The sequence below is a fragment of the Pleurodeles waltl genome, chromosome 5, assembly GCF_031143425.1.
Source record: "Pleurodeles waltl isolate 20211129_DDA chromosome 5, aPleWal1.hap1.20221129, whole genome shotgun sequence".
Classification (NCBI taxonomy): Eukaryota; Metazoa; Chordata; class Amphibia; order Caudata; family Salamandridae; genus Pleurodeles; species Pleurodeles waltl.
The window spans coordinates 1,800,880,395-1,800,900,858 of NC_090444.1; the positions used below are offsets into that span (position 1 = coordinate 1,800,880,395).

The window sequence follows — 20,464 nt, forward strand, 5'->3', positions numbered from 1 at the left end:
ATCTAGGAGTGTAAAGCACTTGCAAAACCATAATAGTTAGGAACTACACCAGGTGTTGAAAAAATAAAGGATTCTTTGTTACAACACTAAGGTTACTCTAACATTGGTATATATCTCCACTTAGAGATATCTACACACAATATATACACTCAGCAACAAGCAGGAAAACCATAGGAATACATTGGGCCATATTGGGGGGGGTACACACCATATAGTAAGAAAGTGGTATACAAATGGAGGTGCCCAACCAAGTTAAGTGTGTTAGAATCACAGGAGCTGAGGCAGTAGGAAATCACCAGAGAAAAGGATTGGAAATTCCACAGGCGCATGGGTGCAGAGCTGTTATTGAGTTTGGTGTTCTATTGGCTAACACAGGACTGTCGCGGTTGGATTTTCATGGATTCAGGACCCTTCCCCGGTGGACCCCGAGGAAACCAGTTGGCACTAGAAAGGTTGGAGGGCACCCCTGTTGTGTACCCATTTTAGCTATAGCTCCATGCACGTTATTTTAACCCACTAGGCCAAGCTGCTGTGCACTCTAACCTAGATATTTTTTATTCAGCTTTATTTTATTATTGTTACAATAGAAACTTTTACGGTCTTGTTTTATTTTCTGTTTAACTGTTTTTGCCTCGGCCAGCTCTCTGTTCTCAAACAAGACATTCTTGGTCACTCTGTGCTTCTTCCAAGGCTACAGCACGGTACATTGCTGGTGAACGTGGTATAAGTTTAGTCTCCAACATTCGTGGAAAACACACATCCTTACGTACGACATTTTCTCAGAACATCAGTTGTGTTGTTATAAAACGAAACATACTGTCTCTGTTGTTCATTTTATATATGAGACTAAGGTAACTGAGGGAAACGGATGAGACCTGAGTGACCACGGCTTCCCCAAGAAACCAATTATGTCATGCGCTCGGCTGCCCAGTGATCCCTGCACTCAGGTAGAGATGAGGCACTGCTAGTAGGCCGGAGCAAAACCGGGAGTGGAGCAACAGGCGTCACCTGCAGTGGGTCAGACTTAGTCTCCCATGCCGCGGGTGATACTGCCACTCAAAATCTAGTAGTCATTAGAATAATGAGAGCCTACGGGACTCCTCCACCCGTCGATACCCAGAAGACTGGAGTACCTACACGAGGGAGCCAAGGTGCATAGGGGTAAAGTAGCATCAGAAATCCTTGTTCAATCAATGGAAGCCTGATTGTCCAGCTGCTGTTGCAATCCATGGACTGGGTCGGTGGAACCCAAAAGGTGGATTCTAGATGAGAAGAACCTGAAAAAAGTGGACAGTGTCCAGACCACTCGGAGATTTCCAGGCAGTCAGGTGGGCAAATGCCCACACTCTATGAGGTGAAGTTCCTGCAGGATGATAAAGGAAGAAGTCTAGCTGCGGAGTCCAGGGGGATGCAGAAGATCCACGGAGTCACCTACAAGCTGTCCCACGTCGGATGCCAGATTGGAGGAGGGTCAGTGGCCAGCAGGACCACCAAGAAGCCTTGAAAAATGCAATTAGCTGTTGTGAGAAAGACTGCAGGTTTTTGGGTACCAGCAAGATCCTAGAGTCTCGACCCTTGGAAGAGAGACCGGGCAGGCCTTCAGCAGGAAGGAAAGCCAGCCAGAGGAGCACCCTTGAGTGACTCACTGGCAACAGGCACAGGGAGTCGCAGGGAGGCCTCAGAAGCACAACCAAACATAAGTCCCACGTTGCAGGAGCTGCAGAGTGGAGGTTGATCTTGGAGTTGCAGAGCACTAGACGCTGGGGCTTCTTGGAGCTCGCAGATCTCTTGAAGGAAGAGTCAACAAGCCTTGGCAAGAGCAACAGTCACGGTGCACAGGGGTTCCGTTCCAGGGGCTGAAGCAAGGATCCACCCTCTTCCAAGTTGGTCAGAAGACAAGTTGAACCCGAAGAGGACCACAGAACCACCACCTGTGTGTCCAACCTTGTCGCTGTCTGTGGTACAGCAGGATCCACCTGCCGGTTGTCATCTTGAGGGGCCTGCAGACGCAGGGGAGTCACTCCTTCACTCGAAGGGAGATTTCTTTTTGCTTCTTGGTGCAAACAGAGTCCTTGTGACTCTGGAGAATGCACAGCCACAGATGTTGTAGAATTCTTGCAGGAGAAACAATGTTGCACTAGGAGACCTCCCTCTGGATACAGTCGCCTCAGTTCCAAAAACAGACAAGCAGCAGTTAGGAGGTGAGGAGCAGATGTCGTCTTGCAGAAAGTTCCTTGAAGAGTCTGGTCGACGAATCTGAGGACCCACCCTCAAGTAGCCCAAAAAGGTGTTTGGTCACACACTGTAGTGACCCACCTATCAGACTGAGTCAGGGACATCATCTACCTGGCCTAATCAGTCAGATGCTCCCAGGGGTCGTTGGACATCTTAGTTTCACGATGGCAGAAACAAATGGCCACCTGGCACCTGTCCACGGGAGTTCTTGGTCTTTATCGTAGGCAGGCAGTCCTCCCAAGACTCTGTAGGTCGCTGGGCTGCAAGACAAATTGTCTTTTGGGTGCAGGTTATTTGAGGGCTCCGGGCAGGCCGGTAGGGCTGGGGCCAAGTCAGTTGATGTCTTCAGTCTTCTCTGCTGGTGCAAATTCTGTGTTGTCTAGCTCTTCTTAGGTCGACAGGAATCTGATTCTAGGGTTCAAGGGAGCCACCTAAATACTGAATTTAGGGGCATAACAGGGAGTGCCAGGTGGTAGCTAATAGGCGACTCACCTTTAGGATAACTACACCCTTCCTATGACCACTTCCTTTGGGAGGTGGGCATAGCCCTAACCCTATTGGTCTAATAACTGGGGGTCAACCTGCTCCACCTTTTGGGGAGGCATGGGTCACATTTCAAAGGCACCAAGGCCTTTGAAGCTGCACACCCTGGAATGTCCATCCTGCCTGGGAGAGGATGTCACACCTCTGCCTAGAGCAGGTCTTTGTTCTGAGCCCACCAGTACATTGGCTCTCACCTCAAGGGGCCAGAACTCTGGCTAAAGTGATTGCACTGGTTCTGTCTCTAGAAGTTGATAGTTTTCAGGCGGGTACTTCTAAGGTGTTGTCTGAGTGCATGTATTAATAAATCCATTAGTGGATTTAGTCAGGGTTCATTAATACGAGATGTCTGATACCAAACATCCCTATTGCCCGTGAAGCCATCATGTAGCTGGGTGTAGTAAAAAGTGCCACTGTTGGCATGGTTACCCCCCACTTTTTGCCTAGCGTTGATGCCAACTCTGATCGAAAGTATGCTGGGACCCTGTTAACCAGGCCCCAGCGTTCTTTCCTTAAAACTGTACCTTTGTTTCCACAATTGGCACAGCCCAGGTACACAGTTAAGTCCCTTGTAAAAGGTACCAGGGTACCAAGGGCCCTTTGGCCAGGAAGGACTAAGAGATTGTAAGGAAATGCATTCCTTGGCATGGCTACCCCTGACTTTTTCCCTTTTCCCTGGCATCAGGGCCCTTGGTACCAGGGGTACCTTTTACAAGAGACTTAACTGGGTGCCAGGGCTGTGCCAATTGTGGGAACAAAGTTACAGTTCAGGGAACGAACACTGGTGCTTGGTTAGCAGAGTCCCAGCACACTTCGAATCAAAGCTGGCATCAACACTAGGCAAAAAGTGGGGGGGTGACCATTCCAACATTGGCATTTTCCTACACACACTCATTTTGATATAGTACATGCAGAGCCAGCTTCCCACACTGGGGACCTTGTAATGACCAGTGTCCACTTGGGGGATCAAGTGACCAGGTGTCTTGTTTCAGGGGAAAGAACAGTGGCACTGGGGACCTGGTTAACAGGAACCCAGTGCACTTCAGTCAAAGTTGCATCTAAAAATCAGGTAACAAGTTGGGGGTGCTGCAACCAGAACACAGTTCCCTACAGGTATCAAATCCGGTTTAATTTCGAGTTCTTTGATACATTGGAGTACCAACGTTAGTAGCTAGCAAAGGCTGAGATGTCTGCCTGTAACTCTGCACTTGCCAGTGGGGCTACTAGCCTCACACGATAAAAATCAACAGATGAGAGTTTTCACTGTCAGAACATGTAAAACACATGTTCAGGGCTTGAAAAATCATAAAAATGTTACTAGACCTGCAGGCTGAATAACTTAAATAATCTACTCGACCTAACTGTAATGTACTTGACCCGTAAACGGGTCTTAAATTGTGTGATCCCAGGCAAATAGTTTACAGTTGACCTTTTCTTAATTTTCACATATAATTGCACCTTCAAATATGTTAGCTCAGCATTTCTGCAGTACAAAAAACATCTTTTGTTTGAGTAAGTAGATTAAAGTTTGCTGCATGCATCACAAGAATCTAGCCCACATACTCATGAGGTCTAGCCCACATAACCTAGGACTTCTTTTAGTTTACTAACAACATTGCCATCAGGGCAGGAGTGTTTTTTAGTTTGTTTAAACACTCAATTTTAATAAATAAATTACTAAACCATGATGTGGTAACATATTGTCATCTACACACAGTAACTTTCCAAGAAATGTCCAAAATCGACTAACTTGCAGCTTTACTGATACGTGTAGTGTATTAGCAATATGTGAAAATTGGGTTTCGGAAAACATATCTTTTGCACATCAACATGTAAAGTATTCTGATTTGCTTTCATCATATTAAAAAAATTTCATCACACAAACATAAAAAAGGGATTTCACAACTACTGAAATATATTTTGAAATGTTTGCACAGTTGACTTCGTCATTTAAATGTGTGTTAGGAAAAACCTGACACCCTATAATCCTTTTATTTTACATTCTAAGCAGCAGGTCACACAGTTCACCTAACAAAGTCCTGGAACTCTGCAGTCAGAAGGAAAATTAATTTTAAGAAAAACTGATTTTTGACCTCTGAGGTGAACACAGAGCAAATGTGACATAAGATTTAAAGGCACCTTTTATTGCCCCTCCACTTTTCAACTGAACAGAACACCTGTTCAATGTCAACTTGCCAGAAGAGACAAGTATTAAAAAATAGCTCGACCTGATCAAATAAGACTCGACAATGCAAGTGGTCGAGTGGATTTTTTGAGCCCTGAGGTTATACCCCCCTACCTTAGAACGTGGTTGTTTTCCTTTAGGGGTCACTCGTATTTATTAATAAGGGAGATTTTGAGCTGTGCCACTGCTCGAAACGGCAAAGTTGAGTTAGCTGTGTAAACCTGCTTCACCAGCCAGCAGTGGCAGTTTGGGAGTAATGCTTTAACCTTTCCTCACTAGTGGTGGTGCAAGTACTGCTGTAGTCCACAAGAGACGCTTTAACTTACAGGCCTAGGTACCCCTGGTGTCATAATAGAACATTTATGACTAAGTGAAGTTATGACAACTGGGGATAAGCCAATTAACCATGTATCTTTTTCATGGCTATGGTATATGCGCTGAGTCCAGATTCAGGCAGTTCTGACCCATTAGACCAATGTCTGGCAGTCAAAAATGAGGCAAAAAGTGGGGGTGAAGCTGCAAAAAGCCTGTTTCTTGACAACTGCACTCTAAACTTTAGTGATTTGTAAATAGTATACCATATAATTTCAATACACACAAACATTTACCTGCAAGCCTTACTGTTGCAATGCTATGAGCCCACGTGTGTAGCACTATGCTGTATATGACTATGGTGTTAATAGTGATGTCATTAATGATATCATTTAACATATCATGAGTAATCTAATATGTACGTGGTGAAGTCCCAGTTAGCTCACTAAATTACAACAGGCGCATTTCAGTGTTTTGTTTTTAAACATAGGTGATGAAATACAATAAAAACTAAGTATAACACTTTAATCTTTGTTTCTTTCAGTGAATTTCTATTTTTTTTTGTTGTTAACATCAGCTAAGATCTTATTACAATACCCAACTATGATGTCACTTCATCCTTTGGCTTTGCTTTGTGAGGGTTAGTCTGTTGCATTATATAAGCTGTGATGTACCTGCTATAAAAGTCAGCAGTTAAAGACCGATATTCACATTAAATTAATGATGAGGTTCCAACGATACAGAACTGAGGTTGAAAAAGTTCAAAAGGAGGTAGGAGTAAACATGAGAAACACACAACTTGTGAATGGATTTTCTGTTCTACTGTTTTCTCTTATTCTTAGTCTGAGATTAGAATGCACAGTGAGACTAGGGAATACTGCCAGTGAACCCAGGGAAGGAAAGATCCTACACACTGAACAGTACACAGAACTGCAGTGCTCTAGGGAAGTGGAGAGCATGTCCAAAACATACCAGGCTGCAGGAGAGAATGTTAGTGATAAAACCGGTATATAACCTTGTTTGAGGCTTGTCGACTACCTCACAACCAAGAGAGTCCAGACCACACTAAGCTCTTTTGTATTCAGGTGGGGAAAAAGGGTGCTTGCGCCTATTTGGTGGAAGGAAATGTAAGAAGAGTTTGAAAGACAGTAAAATAAGGTGGAAACTTAATGAGGCATTGGAGAAAAAAAGGTGAACATGAGTTAAGTAGTCATAGTGAAAATAAGGGGAATAAAGAGAGGGATTGATGAACCAACAGAGTAAATGAAAAAAGTCCCACAAAAGTATGGAAAGTAAAGGTCTTCGGGGACGTGATGGGGGTAGTGTGTAGATGCTTGGTATGTAATAAAGGCTTCAGAGGGAAAGGTCGGTCTAGAGGGGTCTTCCACAAGTGCTTCATCCTAAGCAGCCTCCTTGAAGATCTAATTAGTCTGAAGCTAAACAGAAACCTGAGAGCTTGAGTTTAATTCCTGATCAGTGACAACTATTTTCTAAAGTTACATGCAGCAGACTAAAGATATAGCATCCTTACCATTGCATCACCTCAGACAGCCAGAGTGAAGCTACAGGGGTCAGCAGCTCTTCCAGGAATGCTTTCTGCCGCTCATAGTTTTCAAAGTGGTTGCTGAGCTGTACCAAACACTTTGTCAAGAGGCCCTTCTCCATCCCAGTCATCAACAGCTCATTGGACAACAGACGCTTCACATTGTCAAACAGCGTCTGAAAGTGGGGCTGCAAACAGAGCAGAACAGTGTGATGGGATGCTAAGGACCTTTCTGGAAATACATAAGGCACTGGCCAGCTCACAAACACAAATCATTCCAAGTACTAGACACAGACGCACACTCATTTATGTTTCACAAGACACACATTTTATACACAACCCAGTATTAATCTCAGATTCAGTGTGTATTGTTAGAGAGTCATGTTAATGGATGCTAATTTAACATGTAGTTCACTTCTCTCCAGAAGACTGAAAATCTTGCCCTCATTACAAGCTCACTGATGTACTTACATTCATGATATTCTCACTTTATTTGTATACCATTCAAATCCACATTAAACTAGGTTAGAGACTGCAGCACTATATAATTTACCACTGAAGGACAATTTTTATCGTCCCAATTCCATTATTCCTTTTGCCAAGTGCTAGTGGGGCAGTGCAATGTACAGGCACTGCTAAACCCCCACTATAGGACGTAACATTAGTCAATGGACAATCCCTCCACTGGATCACAGACTAGTGAGAATGGTTTCAGTGATAATACTCTTCTTATAATGATCTAACACTTAATCGCAAGATGACAAGAAGAACAAGTTACTTACTTTTGATAAAGCTATTTCTGGTAGAGGCTACCTAGCCGCAGATTTCTCACCTTTTGCATCACACTGGATCCGGAAACTTTTCAGCCGTACCTCGGTGCGCAGAAATATTCAAGCAGCTCTGCATACACACCATTCACTACACAAATGAGGTGCAGAGCCTATATTTGAACCACCCCATGCGATGACCTCAAATGCTTTCAAGGCTGTCTGCACCCCTGACGCAGAGTCCCAACAGCAAACCAGTGTGCAGGTTCTAAGGCTTGGAATCTTATTAATGGATAGAGTCCAGTCACAGAACACAGAGGATGGGAGGGTCCATGAGTAATCTGCAACTCAATAGATGATGTCTCTACCAGAAAGAGCGTTAAAGTTAAATAACTTGCTCTTCTAATATAGACTTCTAGCTGCAGGGTCCTCTCCTTCTGAATAAATACCAAGGCACTACCTATTTAGATGTGGGTCTGTGAATTCATTGAAACCATAAAGTCCTGAAGCATCGAGCAGGAAAATCACTCGTCTTGACGAAACTGACTGTCCAATACTTCTTTGAGAACATATGAAAGGCCCCCAGTGTAGCTGCCTAAAACATGTCTGGGACAGGGACTCTGCATACTAGTCCAGTGGCAGCAGCTTTGGCCCTGGAAGAATGAGCATGCAAACGTTCCAAAGCATGCTCTTTGGCCAGTGCAGAGCACCTTCAAGCGGGAGATATTTTTCTTCTGTACTTCCTTGCCTTTTGTTCTTCAGAGAACCCAACAAAGACCTAATCATCCACCTGGTGTTCCTTGGTTCCGATCAACATAAAAGCTGAGTGCTCTTTTGAAATCCAAGCAATGGAGCCTCATTTTCCTTAGAGGGTTGTGGTGAAGCATGGAAAGCTGGCAAGATGAAGGTTTGACCAATTACGCTTGCGTCCGCAGAACCAGTTTATATGGAAAGAAGGTAGTGTACGATGGACTGACAGAGCCTGAAGCTCACTCCCTTGTAGTGATGGCATCAAGAACTACAGTAAAGGTACTTTTTAGACATGGTCATCCCCACTTTCTTGCCACCGACACTGAGGTTTTCTGACTGAAGGTGCACTGGGGTTCCTGCCAATGAGGTCCCCAGGGTCAGTGCTCTTTCCCTAAAGCAAGGTAAAAGGTCTAATGGTGTACAATTGGCACACACTCTAGTACCTCTTTAGGGGCCATATGTACGAACACATTTTCCTATTGACACAGAATGTGAAAAACCCTTTGGTACATCTGGCCCTAAATCCCTAGTAAATGGTATCCTTGGTACCTAAGGCCTGAGAACTAGAGTGTCCTTAAAGGATGCAGCATGTATTGTGCCAGTCTAAGGGTTCCCCCTCAAAATTGCACACAGCCTGACACAGCAGACTGCGTGTCATGGTGCAAACCATGAGTCAAAACATGACATGGCACACTAGTGTGCCATGCCCAAGTCACTGCATCCAATATATGTAAAGTCACCCCTACAGCAGGCCTTAGAGCCCCAAGACAGGGTGCACTATATATGATGTGAGGAGAAGACATATATGCATGAGTAGATATACCCCTGTGATGTCTAGTTCAATTACTCGATATTACAGGTGAACAGAGAAGCCATCTTAAGGTATGTACAGGGGACTGGTCAACACAAGTTATCGGACTACATGATGGCTTCACTGAAACCTATGGTGTTTGGTATCAGAAATCCCATCTTAATAAATCCATAATGATGTCAGTATTGGATTTATTATGACACACCCAGAGGGCACCTGAGAGGTGCCCCTAAAAACCTACTAGTCCACCAGTGTGCTGGCTGACTGGTATCAAGCAGTCTGTCACCACAGACATGTTTCTGACCTCCTGGAGGTGAGAGTACCTAATCTTAGGCCAGAAACAATGCCTGCTTCAGAGGAAGGTGTTATCTCCTCCAGCAGGACATCCAGTGAATCTGCATACCAAGGCCAGAAACTTCAAAGTCATTGCTGACTTTCATATGTGATCCCAACTTCCCCCAGGCCTGGGAGATGCCATCTCTTGCCCTAAGGCCCATTTGGAATCAGGATGGGTGAGAAATTAGTTATGTAGTAAGCGTGTTGCACTTACCAGGCCCTACGGTGGGTTGCCTGGTGTGCTCCACAAACGAAGGGTTCCACCATCTTGTTTTTGGTGAAATTAGCAATTCTGGGACAGGGTTATGCCCACTCCCCACAGTAAGTGGTCATACAAGGGGTGTATTCAACCCAGGGATAAGTAGAGCATTGGCTACTATAGGAAAGGAGCATCTTTCTGACAATTACCCCCACTTTTTGCCTGGTGTTAGTGTGTTTAGACCGTAGTACACTGGGATCCTGTGAATCAGGACCCCAGTGCCTGTGCTCTCTCCTCCAAATTAGGTTGCTGGTAAACCTTTACACCCCACAAATGGCGCAGTGGTGCACCCATGTAAGTCCCCAGTATAGGGTACTTAGGTACCCAGGGCATTGGTACACCCGGGGTCTCCCATGGGCTGCAGCATGTATTATGCCACCCATGGGAGCCCATGCAAACTATCTGCAGGCCTGCCATAGCAGCCTGCATGGAATGGTGCATGCACCTTTCACTTCAAATGTAAGGCTTGCCTTATATTGCGGTCACTGCACTTGGGCACTAAGTTACCCCTCTTGTATGTCCTTCAGTCCAAGGGCAGGGTAAATGCCCCTAAGTATGAGGCTACTCCTGCAATGACAGGGTACCCCTAAAACCCCAGGCTCCATTTCCTGGGGTTTGTAAAAGCGGGGAAGCCATCTTAAGGTATGTAGTGGACACTGGCCAACACAAGAGATCCAACTACATAATGTCTTCTCCAAACCAAGGCATGTTCGCTAACAAACATGTTGGAATTATGCACCTACACCGATTCCAGTGCTAGTTGCATGATCGCATGTCCTCTGGGGGTTCCTTAGAGGAACCCCCAGTACTGCCTGTAGAGCCTTACGGGTCAGGGTGCCAGCCTGTGCTGCTACCAACCCCAGATACTGTTCTGCCCTCCTGTTGATGAGCCTATCTCAAGCAGAGGAAGGCAAAACAAAGGATTTCCCTGCAAGACAGAGGTGTGACCAACTATCCCTTTGAAATGTCTTTGGTGTGGCCTCCGAGTGACACCAGACTGCTTTGAAGGGCATATCTGGTGTCCTCCTTGCAAAACCAGTTTGCACCAGTTCAGGAACCCCAAGTTCCTGATATGACACAAAACTGCACAAAGGATAGGGGAGTACCCCCCTCCCCCTCAACCCCCATCCAGCTCCTCCCCTACAGAGGTGCCCAGAGCCACTTGATTCTGCCATCTTGAACACAAGATGTGCAGAGGCCCCTGGGAGCACCTGACTGGTTAGGCCAGGTAGATGACGTCCCTGACCCCCCTCTGTTAGTTGGGTCACTGCAGATAGTGATCAAACCCCTTTTAGGTTTACTTAAGGACTCCCTCGAGGGTGGGGCCTCAGATTTGTCAACCAAGATTATACAAGGAAATGTCTGTAAGACATCTTCTGCTCCTGGCCTCCGTAACTGCTGCTGGTATGCTTTTGGAAGATTGTATCCAGTTGGGAAGGCTTCCAATGCAACATTGTTTCTCCACCTCCTGCAAGAATTCTGCAACATCCGTGGCTGTGCATCCTCCAACATCACAAGGACTCTGCACTAAAACAAAGAAGGAATTTCCCTTGGTGTGAAGGAGTCACTCCCTTGCATCCACAGGCACCTCAAGACAACGACCAGCTGGTGGATCCTGCTGTCCCACAGACAATGAAAAGGACTCTGCTCACAGCTGGTGGTTCTGTGGTCCTCTGTGGGTCTCCCTTGTCTTCTGACCAACTTGGGAGACAGTGGGTGTTGCTACAGCCACTGGAACAGAAACCCTGTGCACCGTGATTGTTGCTCTTACCAAGGCTTGTTGATTCTTCCTACAGGAGATCTTCAGGCTCCAAGAAGTCCCAGCCTCCAGCACTATGCAACTTGAAGATCAGCTTCCACTCTGCACGATGTGGGACCCCTGTTATGTTGTGCCGCTGAGGCCTCCCTGCGACTCCCTGTGCCTGCTGCCATTGGGTTACTTGTGGGGGCTCCTCCGACTGCTTTTCCTCCCTGCTGAAGGCCTGCCCTGATTCTCTTCTAAGGGTAAAGTCACTAGGACCTTGCTGGTCCCCAAACACCTACATTCTTCCTTGCAACAAATATTTGTGTTTGCCAAGGCTTGTTGGTGGTCCTGCTGGCCACTGACCCGCCTTCAATTCGGTGACCGATGTGGGACAGCTCGTGGGTGACTCCAAGGATCTTCTGCTTTCCCTGGACTACACAGCTGGACTTCTTCCTTCACCATCCTGCAAAAACTTCACCTCCAAGAGAGGCACTGCCTACCTGCACCACCTGGACATCCGAGTAGTCTGGACACTGTCCCCTTCTTCAGGTTCCAGATCCGGAAGACACCCTTGGGTTCCACAAGCCTGGTCCGCGGGTAGCCACAGCAGCTGTACAATCAAGGCTTCCATTAACATCAACAAGGGCTTCTGACACCACTTCACCCCTATGCACCTGTGCTCCTTGGTGTAGGTACTCCAGTCTTCTGGGTATCCACAGGTGGAGGACACTCTTCAACCTTCTGTGTGCCAACTGGTTTCCTCGGGGTCCAGTTCGAAGGGTCCTGAAACCGTAAAGATCCAACCACGATGTTCCTGTGTTAGCCTATGGGACACCCGGCTCCATAACAACTCTGCACCAGTGGAATTTCTGGTACTTACCTCTGGTAAATTCTTAGTCCTCCAGTCCCTGGGATTCTAACACACTTACCTTGGTTGGGTACCTCCATTCTTATACAACTTACTTAGTATGGTTCCCCCCCCCCCATAGGGCCTCATGTATTTCTATGCTATTCCTGTTTGTTCTGAGTATATATTTTGTTTGAAGACATCTCCAAGTGGAGATATTCCAATGTTAGTATAGTCCTTAGTGTTATAATAAAGAATACATTTTTTTCTAACAGTTGATGTGGTTCTTTCCTGTGCAACAGTTACTGACTGACTAGTGTGCTAATGCAAGTGCTTTACTCTCCTCCTGGATAGGCTTTAGCTGCTCACCACAGCTACTACAGAGCTTTTGATGTCTGGACACCTAAACACTATCACTAAGGGTTCCCTGCACTTAGTGAAGGGTGCCACACCATAGGTGTACACCATAAACTAAGCCAGCCTCCTACAGCTACTACTGTACACTCCCCTTAATGCGTCTAAATTCAGTAGTTAGGTGGCCCCATGACACCAGAAGAACAGATTTGACTGACTAAAGAAAGGAGAGGACAAAGAAGAGCCAAACAAGTGAGAGCTGCGGACTGCTGGCGCACTTTTGCCGCAAAACCCTGCCTGCCCGCTTCTGTCCCAACAATCTCAAAAACCTGACTTGTCCTGCAGCTAGCTGTGCATCCTACAAAACTTCTGAGGGCCTCCAGCACTTCGCCAAGCCATCAGCATCTCCCTTGGAGTAGAGGAGCCACTTCTCTGCAGCTTGCAGGCATCAACCGCAATATCCGTCTCACTGCTCAACTAACCACTGGGCTCACTGACGCAAGAGCCATTCAGGAGGTGGTCACTGTGCTACAGGTGGACAGGCTTGTCTTTCCATCAAGTGAGAAAACACCAGGATCCACCATCCTGCACCAATAGTTGGGGTACCGGACCCATTGCAGCAACCAAATTTGAGTGAAATCTGGAACCCAACATCTAAAAGACCAGCCAGCCATCGAGCGACATCAGAAACGCAGAGGCCAGCAGTAGGAGTGGCCCAGCTTTCCTGTTTTGTCCCCCTCTTGCAGGTCTAACCGAGAGCTGTGGGTGCCTTTTGATGCAGGAGCACCTGCCGACCAAAACCTTCTGCATCTGAGCTCCCCAGCCTGGGTCCACAACAACAGACGAAGCTACGCAGAAGATTGCATTTAGGGCTATTACTTTAAGACTGTCTACCAGTAAGGCTTACATGTACTATCTCCATAGTGTACCCCTACATTGGTACACTACATCGATACAGCTTCCTACGGGAACATCGTCTTATTAGTAAGAAGCTAGAAGTGACATCTGAGCTGGCTCGAACAAAGAGCACATCAAATAAAGTGAGGGACAGATTATGACCCCATTGGGCATCACAAAAGGAGAAAAGAAAGATATGATGGGGTCCATTCAAAAAGCACATCAAAACAGGTGACTTAAACGGGGCTGATCTGGCATGCCCACAGCAAAGCCTTGTAGGGCAAGAGACAAAATGAACAATAAAACATCAGATAACTTGTCCTGGAAGAGGTCAACCTGGTGTGTGCTGTTCCAAATCATCAGTCGTCCCAGAAGAGCTGCGTGTTCGAAGAACATATGCTCAAGCCAATGAGTTCTGGACACCATGCTCCCTGTGCTCCATCCAAATACACTAGGATGACTAGTGTCCGATCAGCCCAGATCTTCTTAAGAACTTTGAGCAGGAGAGGTATTGGCCGGTAGGCATACATGAGTCCTAAGTTCCACTCGAGACGCTATCAGTCTCTGAGCGAGAGAACTTGAAAACTCCAACGTGCAGAAATGCTAACACTGCGTAATCTCGGCAGTGACTAACAGATCGAGATGAGGCTCTACCCATTTGTGTGAGAGACCTTGCACCATCTCTGTGCAACTGCCACTCATGATCTGCAAAGTACTAACGGGTGACCTCGTCTGCCAGGGAATTCAAAGACCCTGCCAGGTGACTCCCCACCAGGAAAATAGTAATACCAGATATGCATGAACCTGGTTTTCCAGGTTCCATCCAAGTCAGCATAAACTGAGTTCAGATGTTATACAGTGTACGCCCATTAATTGTGTAGGCCAAATAGCTCTTCTAATAAGGGTAGTTGAAAAGCAACTAAGCTTCAAGAAGAAACCTAACAAACAGAAGTAGTCTGGGTCTGAATATGCAGGATGTTTCAACAGAGGGGGTTTGCACCAAAAGGAAAACACTACTGTAGGAAAGTCCCTCTTTCTGGCATGGTTACCCCCACTTTTTGCCTGTTGTCAGCGTGCTTAGACGGTGTTAACCAGGACCCCAGTGATTGTGTTCTCTCTTCTAAATTTGGTTGTCTTGGTACCCCTTACATTCCACAATTGGTATTCTGGGCTGCAGCATGTATTATGCCACCCATGGGAGCCCATGCAAACTGTGTCTGCATGCCTGCTATTTGCAGCCTGCATGAAAAGGTGCATGCACCCTTTAACTACTGGTCACTACACCAGGTCACTGTAAGTCACCCCTATGGTAAGCCCTTCCAGCCCTAAGGGCAGGGTGCAGGTCCCTGTGCATTTGTGGGCACCCCTACAGGAGCAGAGGTTCCCCTACGAACTCCAGTTCCAATCCCTTGGACTTCATAAATGCGGAAAGCCATTTTAGCTATGTACTGGCCATAGTTCACTACCTATGGTCCAGCTACATAATGGTAACTCCGAACCTAGGCAAAATTGGTATCAAACAAGTCGGACTCATACCCCAATAATGATGCCCGTATTGGTGGCATGATTCCAGCTACTGTGGGTGCTCCTTAGATGACCCCACCCCCCTGTATTGCTCCTATGAGTCTTCCAGGGTCTGTCTTCCAGGGTCTGCGTACAGCCCATGCTGCTGCAGCCCCTCAGACAGGATTCTGCCCTTCTACTGCTTGACCAGCTCAAGCGGGGGAGGCAGAACAAAGGATGTCTTGTGAGAGAGGGGTGCAACCTCCTCTCCCTTGGAAAAAGGTTTTACAAGGCTGGGAAGGGGTAGCTCACCCACGCCACCAATTTGCTTTGAAGGACACATTTGCTAACTGCACAAAGGAAAGGGGAGAGACCAATCCCCTGGCCATCACCACCCCAGAGGTGGTGCCCAGAGCTCCTCCAGGTGGCCACTTGATTCTGCCATTGTGAAACTAAGGTTCGAAGAGGCCCCTGGGAACATCTGACTAGTCAGGTTAGGCAGTGCCGTCAGTGACCCCCTCTGATAGGTGGTCACCTTGCAAAATGACTAGGCACCTTTTTGGGCTATTTAGGGACTCACTTGAGGGTGGGTCCCCAGATTAGGCATGCAAGACTCCATCAGAACTTCTCTACAATAACTTCTTATGCTGATGGCCACCACAACTGCTGCTGGACATCACAGGAAACGAACAAGACAGCAACACTGAGACAGCCTCACCTTGCAACATTGTTTCCGTGGCTTCTGTCAGCAACTTGCAAAATTTCCAAGACTCTACATCCTTTGGGGTCGGCAAGACTCCAGCTGCACCAAAGAAGCGAGAAGGAATCTCCCTTGTGTGAGTGAAAGTCACTCCCCTGCATCTGTAGGCACCGAAGGCAACGACGTCCAGCTGCTGAGATCTGCTGTCCCATGGACCTGTGAAGATTCTCCAAAACAGGTGGTGGTTCTGAGGGATCCCCTGGGTCCTCTCTGCCTAACTTGGGAGATGGTTAACCCTTGCCTCTTCCTCCAGGACAGAATCCCTGTGCACCCCAACTGTTGCAGCAACCAAGGCTTGTTGACTCCTGCTCCAAGGGATATGCAGGCCCCAAGCACCCCCAGCCCTCTAACTCTGCAAGGACAGTCTTCTCTCCACCTGCTGCTCGCAGGAGGGGGAGGGGGGGGGGGGTGGGGGGGGGGGGGGGAGGACAGGGGTGGTTATCCACCACTGTCGACCAGGATCTTCACCCATCAGAAGGGTGGGCATTGCCTCCTGCCCCACCTGGACACTCCTGTGTGGACTGGACTCTGTCCCCTTTTGCAGGTTCCACTGGCCTGGTCCTGCTCATACAATACTCCATTTACCATGTTAGCTTATGAGACGACCAGGTAACTTACCTCTCCAGGTCACTGGGGGTCTTCTAGATACTTACCTCTTAAAGTCCCACTCTCTTCCAGCCCTTGACTGACTATTCCAAATCCTCTGAAGGGGGACCCATTCTTGCATTCCACATTTTTAGTATATGGTATTACCCCCTTATAGGGCCCTCCTATTTTTTTCTATTCCCTAATACTTACCTATGTATGTTTTGTGTGTACTTACCTCCAGAAGGGTGGATTGCCTATAGTAGTCTAGTTTAGCGTTCCTGTAACGAAGTACCTTTATTTTTGCAACACTGTGTGGTTCCTTTCATGTGTGATAAGTTACTATGTGACTACTGTGGTATTGCTATTGCTTCATTCTCCTCCACAAGTTTTGTCTGCTCACCACAACTAATTAGACATTGTAACACTGTCTAATAAGGGTTTGCTGAACCCAGTATATGGTGTAACACCATAGGTGTCCACAACACACTGGACCACCCTCAGTTACTCTGCAAGCATTTGATTGGAACTTGTGGGCTCTGCAGATTTACAAGCTCTGCATACTTCTGTCTTCTGGTGTTAGGCTCGGTCGCTGCAATTTCTTTTTGCTTAATGAAGTCTTTTTGAGTCACAAGATAGCCTGTGACTCCTCCTTTAGTTGACATGCATGTGAATCTAAAACACTACGAGCCACAAACAGATACTTATAGGGTAACGTTTTCAGTTTGTTGCATGTGGGGCTGTAGTTACACATGCGCTGCGTCCCCATCGATGCTATGTTGCTTTTTAAAGCACTCATCTCCTATGAGGGTATCCAGGCGCTTACCACTGGCAAGGCAGGACTTGCCTGGAATAAATCGAAGGGCCATGTCTTCAGCATTTTCAGAATTCGAGGACCGACATAGAGGACCTGATGTGGTGTGGGACGTCATTTCAAGCCTTGGGGGTGATGTGAGAGAAGGCATGAACTCCTGCTGTTGAGCATGCAGGCGATGTGCACGAGTGAGAGACTGGCTGAGCAGAGGTGCTTGTCGGGTCGGTGTAAGTGGATACGTGTGTTGAGGTAAGCAGGGGCGTATGTTGAGAATTGCCTTGTAGCTGTGTGTGAGGAGTTTGAAGTGAGTGAGCTTGGTATGGGGTGTCAGTGATGTTTCTTCTGGTGTGGGTATGCTGAGGGAGGTTGTAGCAAAGTCTTGCAGCTCCAGCCAACAAGTGATATGTTGTGGTGATGATCCTTGTTGAAGGGCCAGCCCTGTAAAAGATTGTTGCGGCTACACCACTGCAGAGAGCAAGGAGTTCTGCCTTTGCGAACACTATGTCCTGTAGGTGACGGTTCACTTGTAACCACTGAGAGGCATACCTGCAATGGACGCATGTGCAGTTTGGCATGGGGAACTATGGCAATACAGGAAGGTATCATTTTTAAGCGGCACATCAATGTTTTGACTGGACAACGATTTGGCTGATGAAAGCAGCAGATGCAGCTGGAAGGCTAGCGCTCTTTGGGAGGTTGGGATATGCCTTGTCTGTGATGGTATTCAGAACAGACTCTAGGAAGGGCTGAATTTATAGGGGCTGAATGTGAGGCTTGGTAGCATTTATTAGAAATTTTAAGCTGTGAAGCAGGGAGATTGCACTCCATCAGCCAATCCTCTAAACAAGCAAAGACCTGTATGGCACCCCCTTCTGAGGATGAACACCCTTGTGGTTGTTGTAACTCTAAAGGGCAGCACTTTGAATTGGTAGTATTGTTGATCACTTACTGCCAAGTGCAGGTAGCACCAGTGAGTGGGATGAATGGATATGTGGAAGTAGCTTTCCATAAGATCTAGAGCAGTTATCAAGTTGCCTTGCTTTTCCAGTGGAAAGAAATCCTATAGGGTTGTCATCTGAAAATGTTCAGAGGATGTATTTGTTGAGGGGCTAGAAGTCTAGGATTGGTCTGACAGAGCCATCCATTTGGGGATTAGATATTACAAGGAGTAAACCCCACTGCTCTGGTGTTGTATGGATACTGGCTCTATAGCCCACTTGAACAGTAGAACACGTACCTCCTTTTGGAGAAGGTGGATGTAAGAAAATGCATCTTTCTGTATGGTCGCCCCCAAAGTTTTGAACTGATGCTGCTGATTTTTCAATTCTAACAGCGCATTGAGACCTGCTAACCAGACCTAGGTGTCTGTGCCTTCACCTTTACCTGTGAATGGTTTAATGGCTTATGCCTAATTGGCATAGGCATTGCTGTAAATCCAGCATCTGGTACCCAGTGTCTACAAGTTAGAGGGTCACCCCAGGGACTGCAACACTGACTGTGCCATCCTGCGGGAGACCAGAGAAAAACATGTCTCCTAGTCTCCCACTACAGGACGGTAGGGCAGTTTTAAACTGCTACCTTGCCATTTAAAGTTGTGGTACAGCCAACTCATCCCTTCTTAATGTACACAAGTCACCCCTAAGGCATGTCTAACAAGCCTTAATGCAGGGTGCTGTATATTCTGAAGTGGGACATGTATTTCTACAAGTTACAACTTTAAAAACCCACAATTGTCATTTTAGACTGTGGAAAAAGCTAGTAGCCCAAATGGTGAGTGCAGAGTGGCACACTGCCATAGACACCTTGCAAACTTCTGACTGGGACTACTAAAGTTGAAACTGTAAGGTATCAAACAATCTGTTACCTTAAGCCCAACTTGACGCTCAAGTCTAAATAAATGTGGCAGCTTTGTTTCCCTAATCCCCTGTGACTGTCCACAAATGCACAAAGGGTTTCTTCTTGAGATAACTTTCTGCTGTCCTGGGGAGACATGCAAATGACTTCTAGGAAAGAAGGCAGTAGGAGACAGGTGTTACCTCTCTCTGGCAGGGAGTTACACAGGTGGTGGCCCAAAAGGCAAGCTTGAAAGGTAAATTCACCGATGAAGAGCAAATGAGGCACATTTGGGAGAGGGGATGCCCTATTGTCGTGTCCATAGGCCACCCAAGAGCTTCCTACCGTGAGGGCATTTTCTGAGGCTAAAAGAAGACCCTTGGCACCCAAACTTAGTTCTCCACAGAAAGGAAAAGAGGACCAAAGGAGGACTATTCTGTTGCACCAAGGATTCGGGAAATAGATGCCGCAAAGCATGGACTCAATCAGCTGAACTTGATGGCTAGCAAAGAAGGGACTGTGCCTGCTGTGTCCTGCTCGTAGAGAGGTCTTCTCTGGAGCCCAGCAAAAACAAGAGACTCCACGTGTCAGTTGGCTGATCCCGTGTTCACAGCACAGCACCACAAGAGTTGAAGCCAGATGGGGCAAAACATAAGCCCAGAGATTTGCATCGCCCGCACATGCTGCTGCGCATCACTACAGACCAGGAACCAAAGCTCAAAGTTGCATCAGAGTCTACTGGACATAGGAGAGTCAGAGTGCAGCTTGGGTGCCCAAAAGATGAAGTAGCACCCTGGAAAGGATTTGGCTATATCCACAATACTGGGTGACAAATAGCCCAGTGGCAACTGGACTTCTACCAGGCACAAGAGGACTTCGAGCGACGTTGACCCCTGTTGCCACCTTACAAGTTTAGAGACCGAGGAAAAGCACCAGAAAGACCCCGTCAACCGCATCCACAGAATCCTTGAGCATCCTGTATTCCTTGCATCAAGACCACATCCATAAGAATTTATAGCAAAAGGATAAAAGTGCCTGAACATTCCTGAAGTCTGCTTCCTCTCAGGTTACTGTTTCAGAGGACATTTCTGGTCCGACCTACTGTCTTCCCTGCCAAAGCTGGTCGCTTCAAATAACTCAAAGTAACTGCACTGATAATTGCACAAGTTTTTATTGAAAAACTTCATGTGTATAACTTTGTTGATTTTGCCAATGCTTTTTTTGTGCTCGAGTGAAAAAGGGCATATTTACTAAACCTTGTAACTGCTGTATCTCCAGAACCCTCTGGCGGATCTTTTAAGCTGTGGTGTCTAAAAATACTTTCTATTTTTCTAAATTGGTTAGTGAGTTCTTGAGGTGCCTCGTTGATTTTTTAATTGTTTTGGTGCT

General features: G+C 46.7%; 1 protein-coding gene across 2 annotated transcripts in view; it reads right to left on the reverse strand.

The window, feature by feature from the left end:
- LOC138296808 (exportin-5-like) overlaps nucleotides 1-20,464 on the reverse strand; it is a 1,097,230-nt gene that overhangs the window by 466,060 nt on the left and 610,706 nt on the right. For both annotated transcript variants that reach the window (XM_069236256.1, XM_069236254.1), the window contains exon 18: nucleotides 6,804-7,003. In XM_069236256.1, coding sequence (XP_069092357.1) covers nucleotides 6,804-7,003 — 200 coding nt within the window. The remainder of the gene's footprint in view (nucleotides 1-6,803; nucleotides 7,004-20,464) is intronic.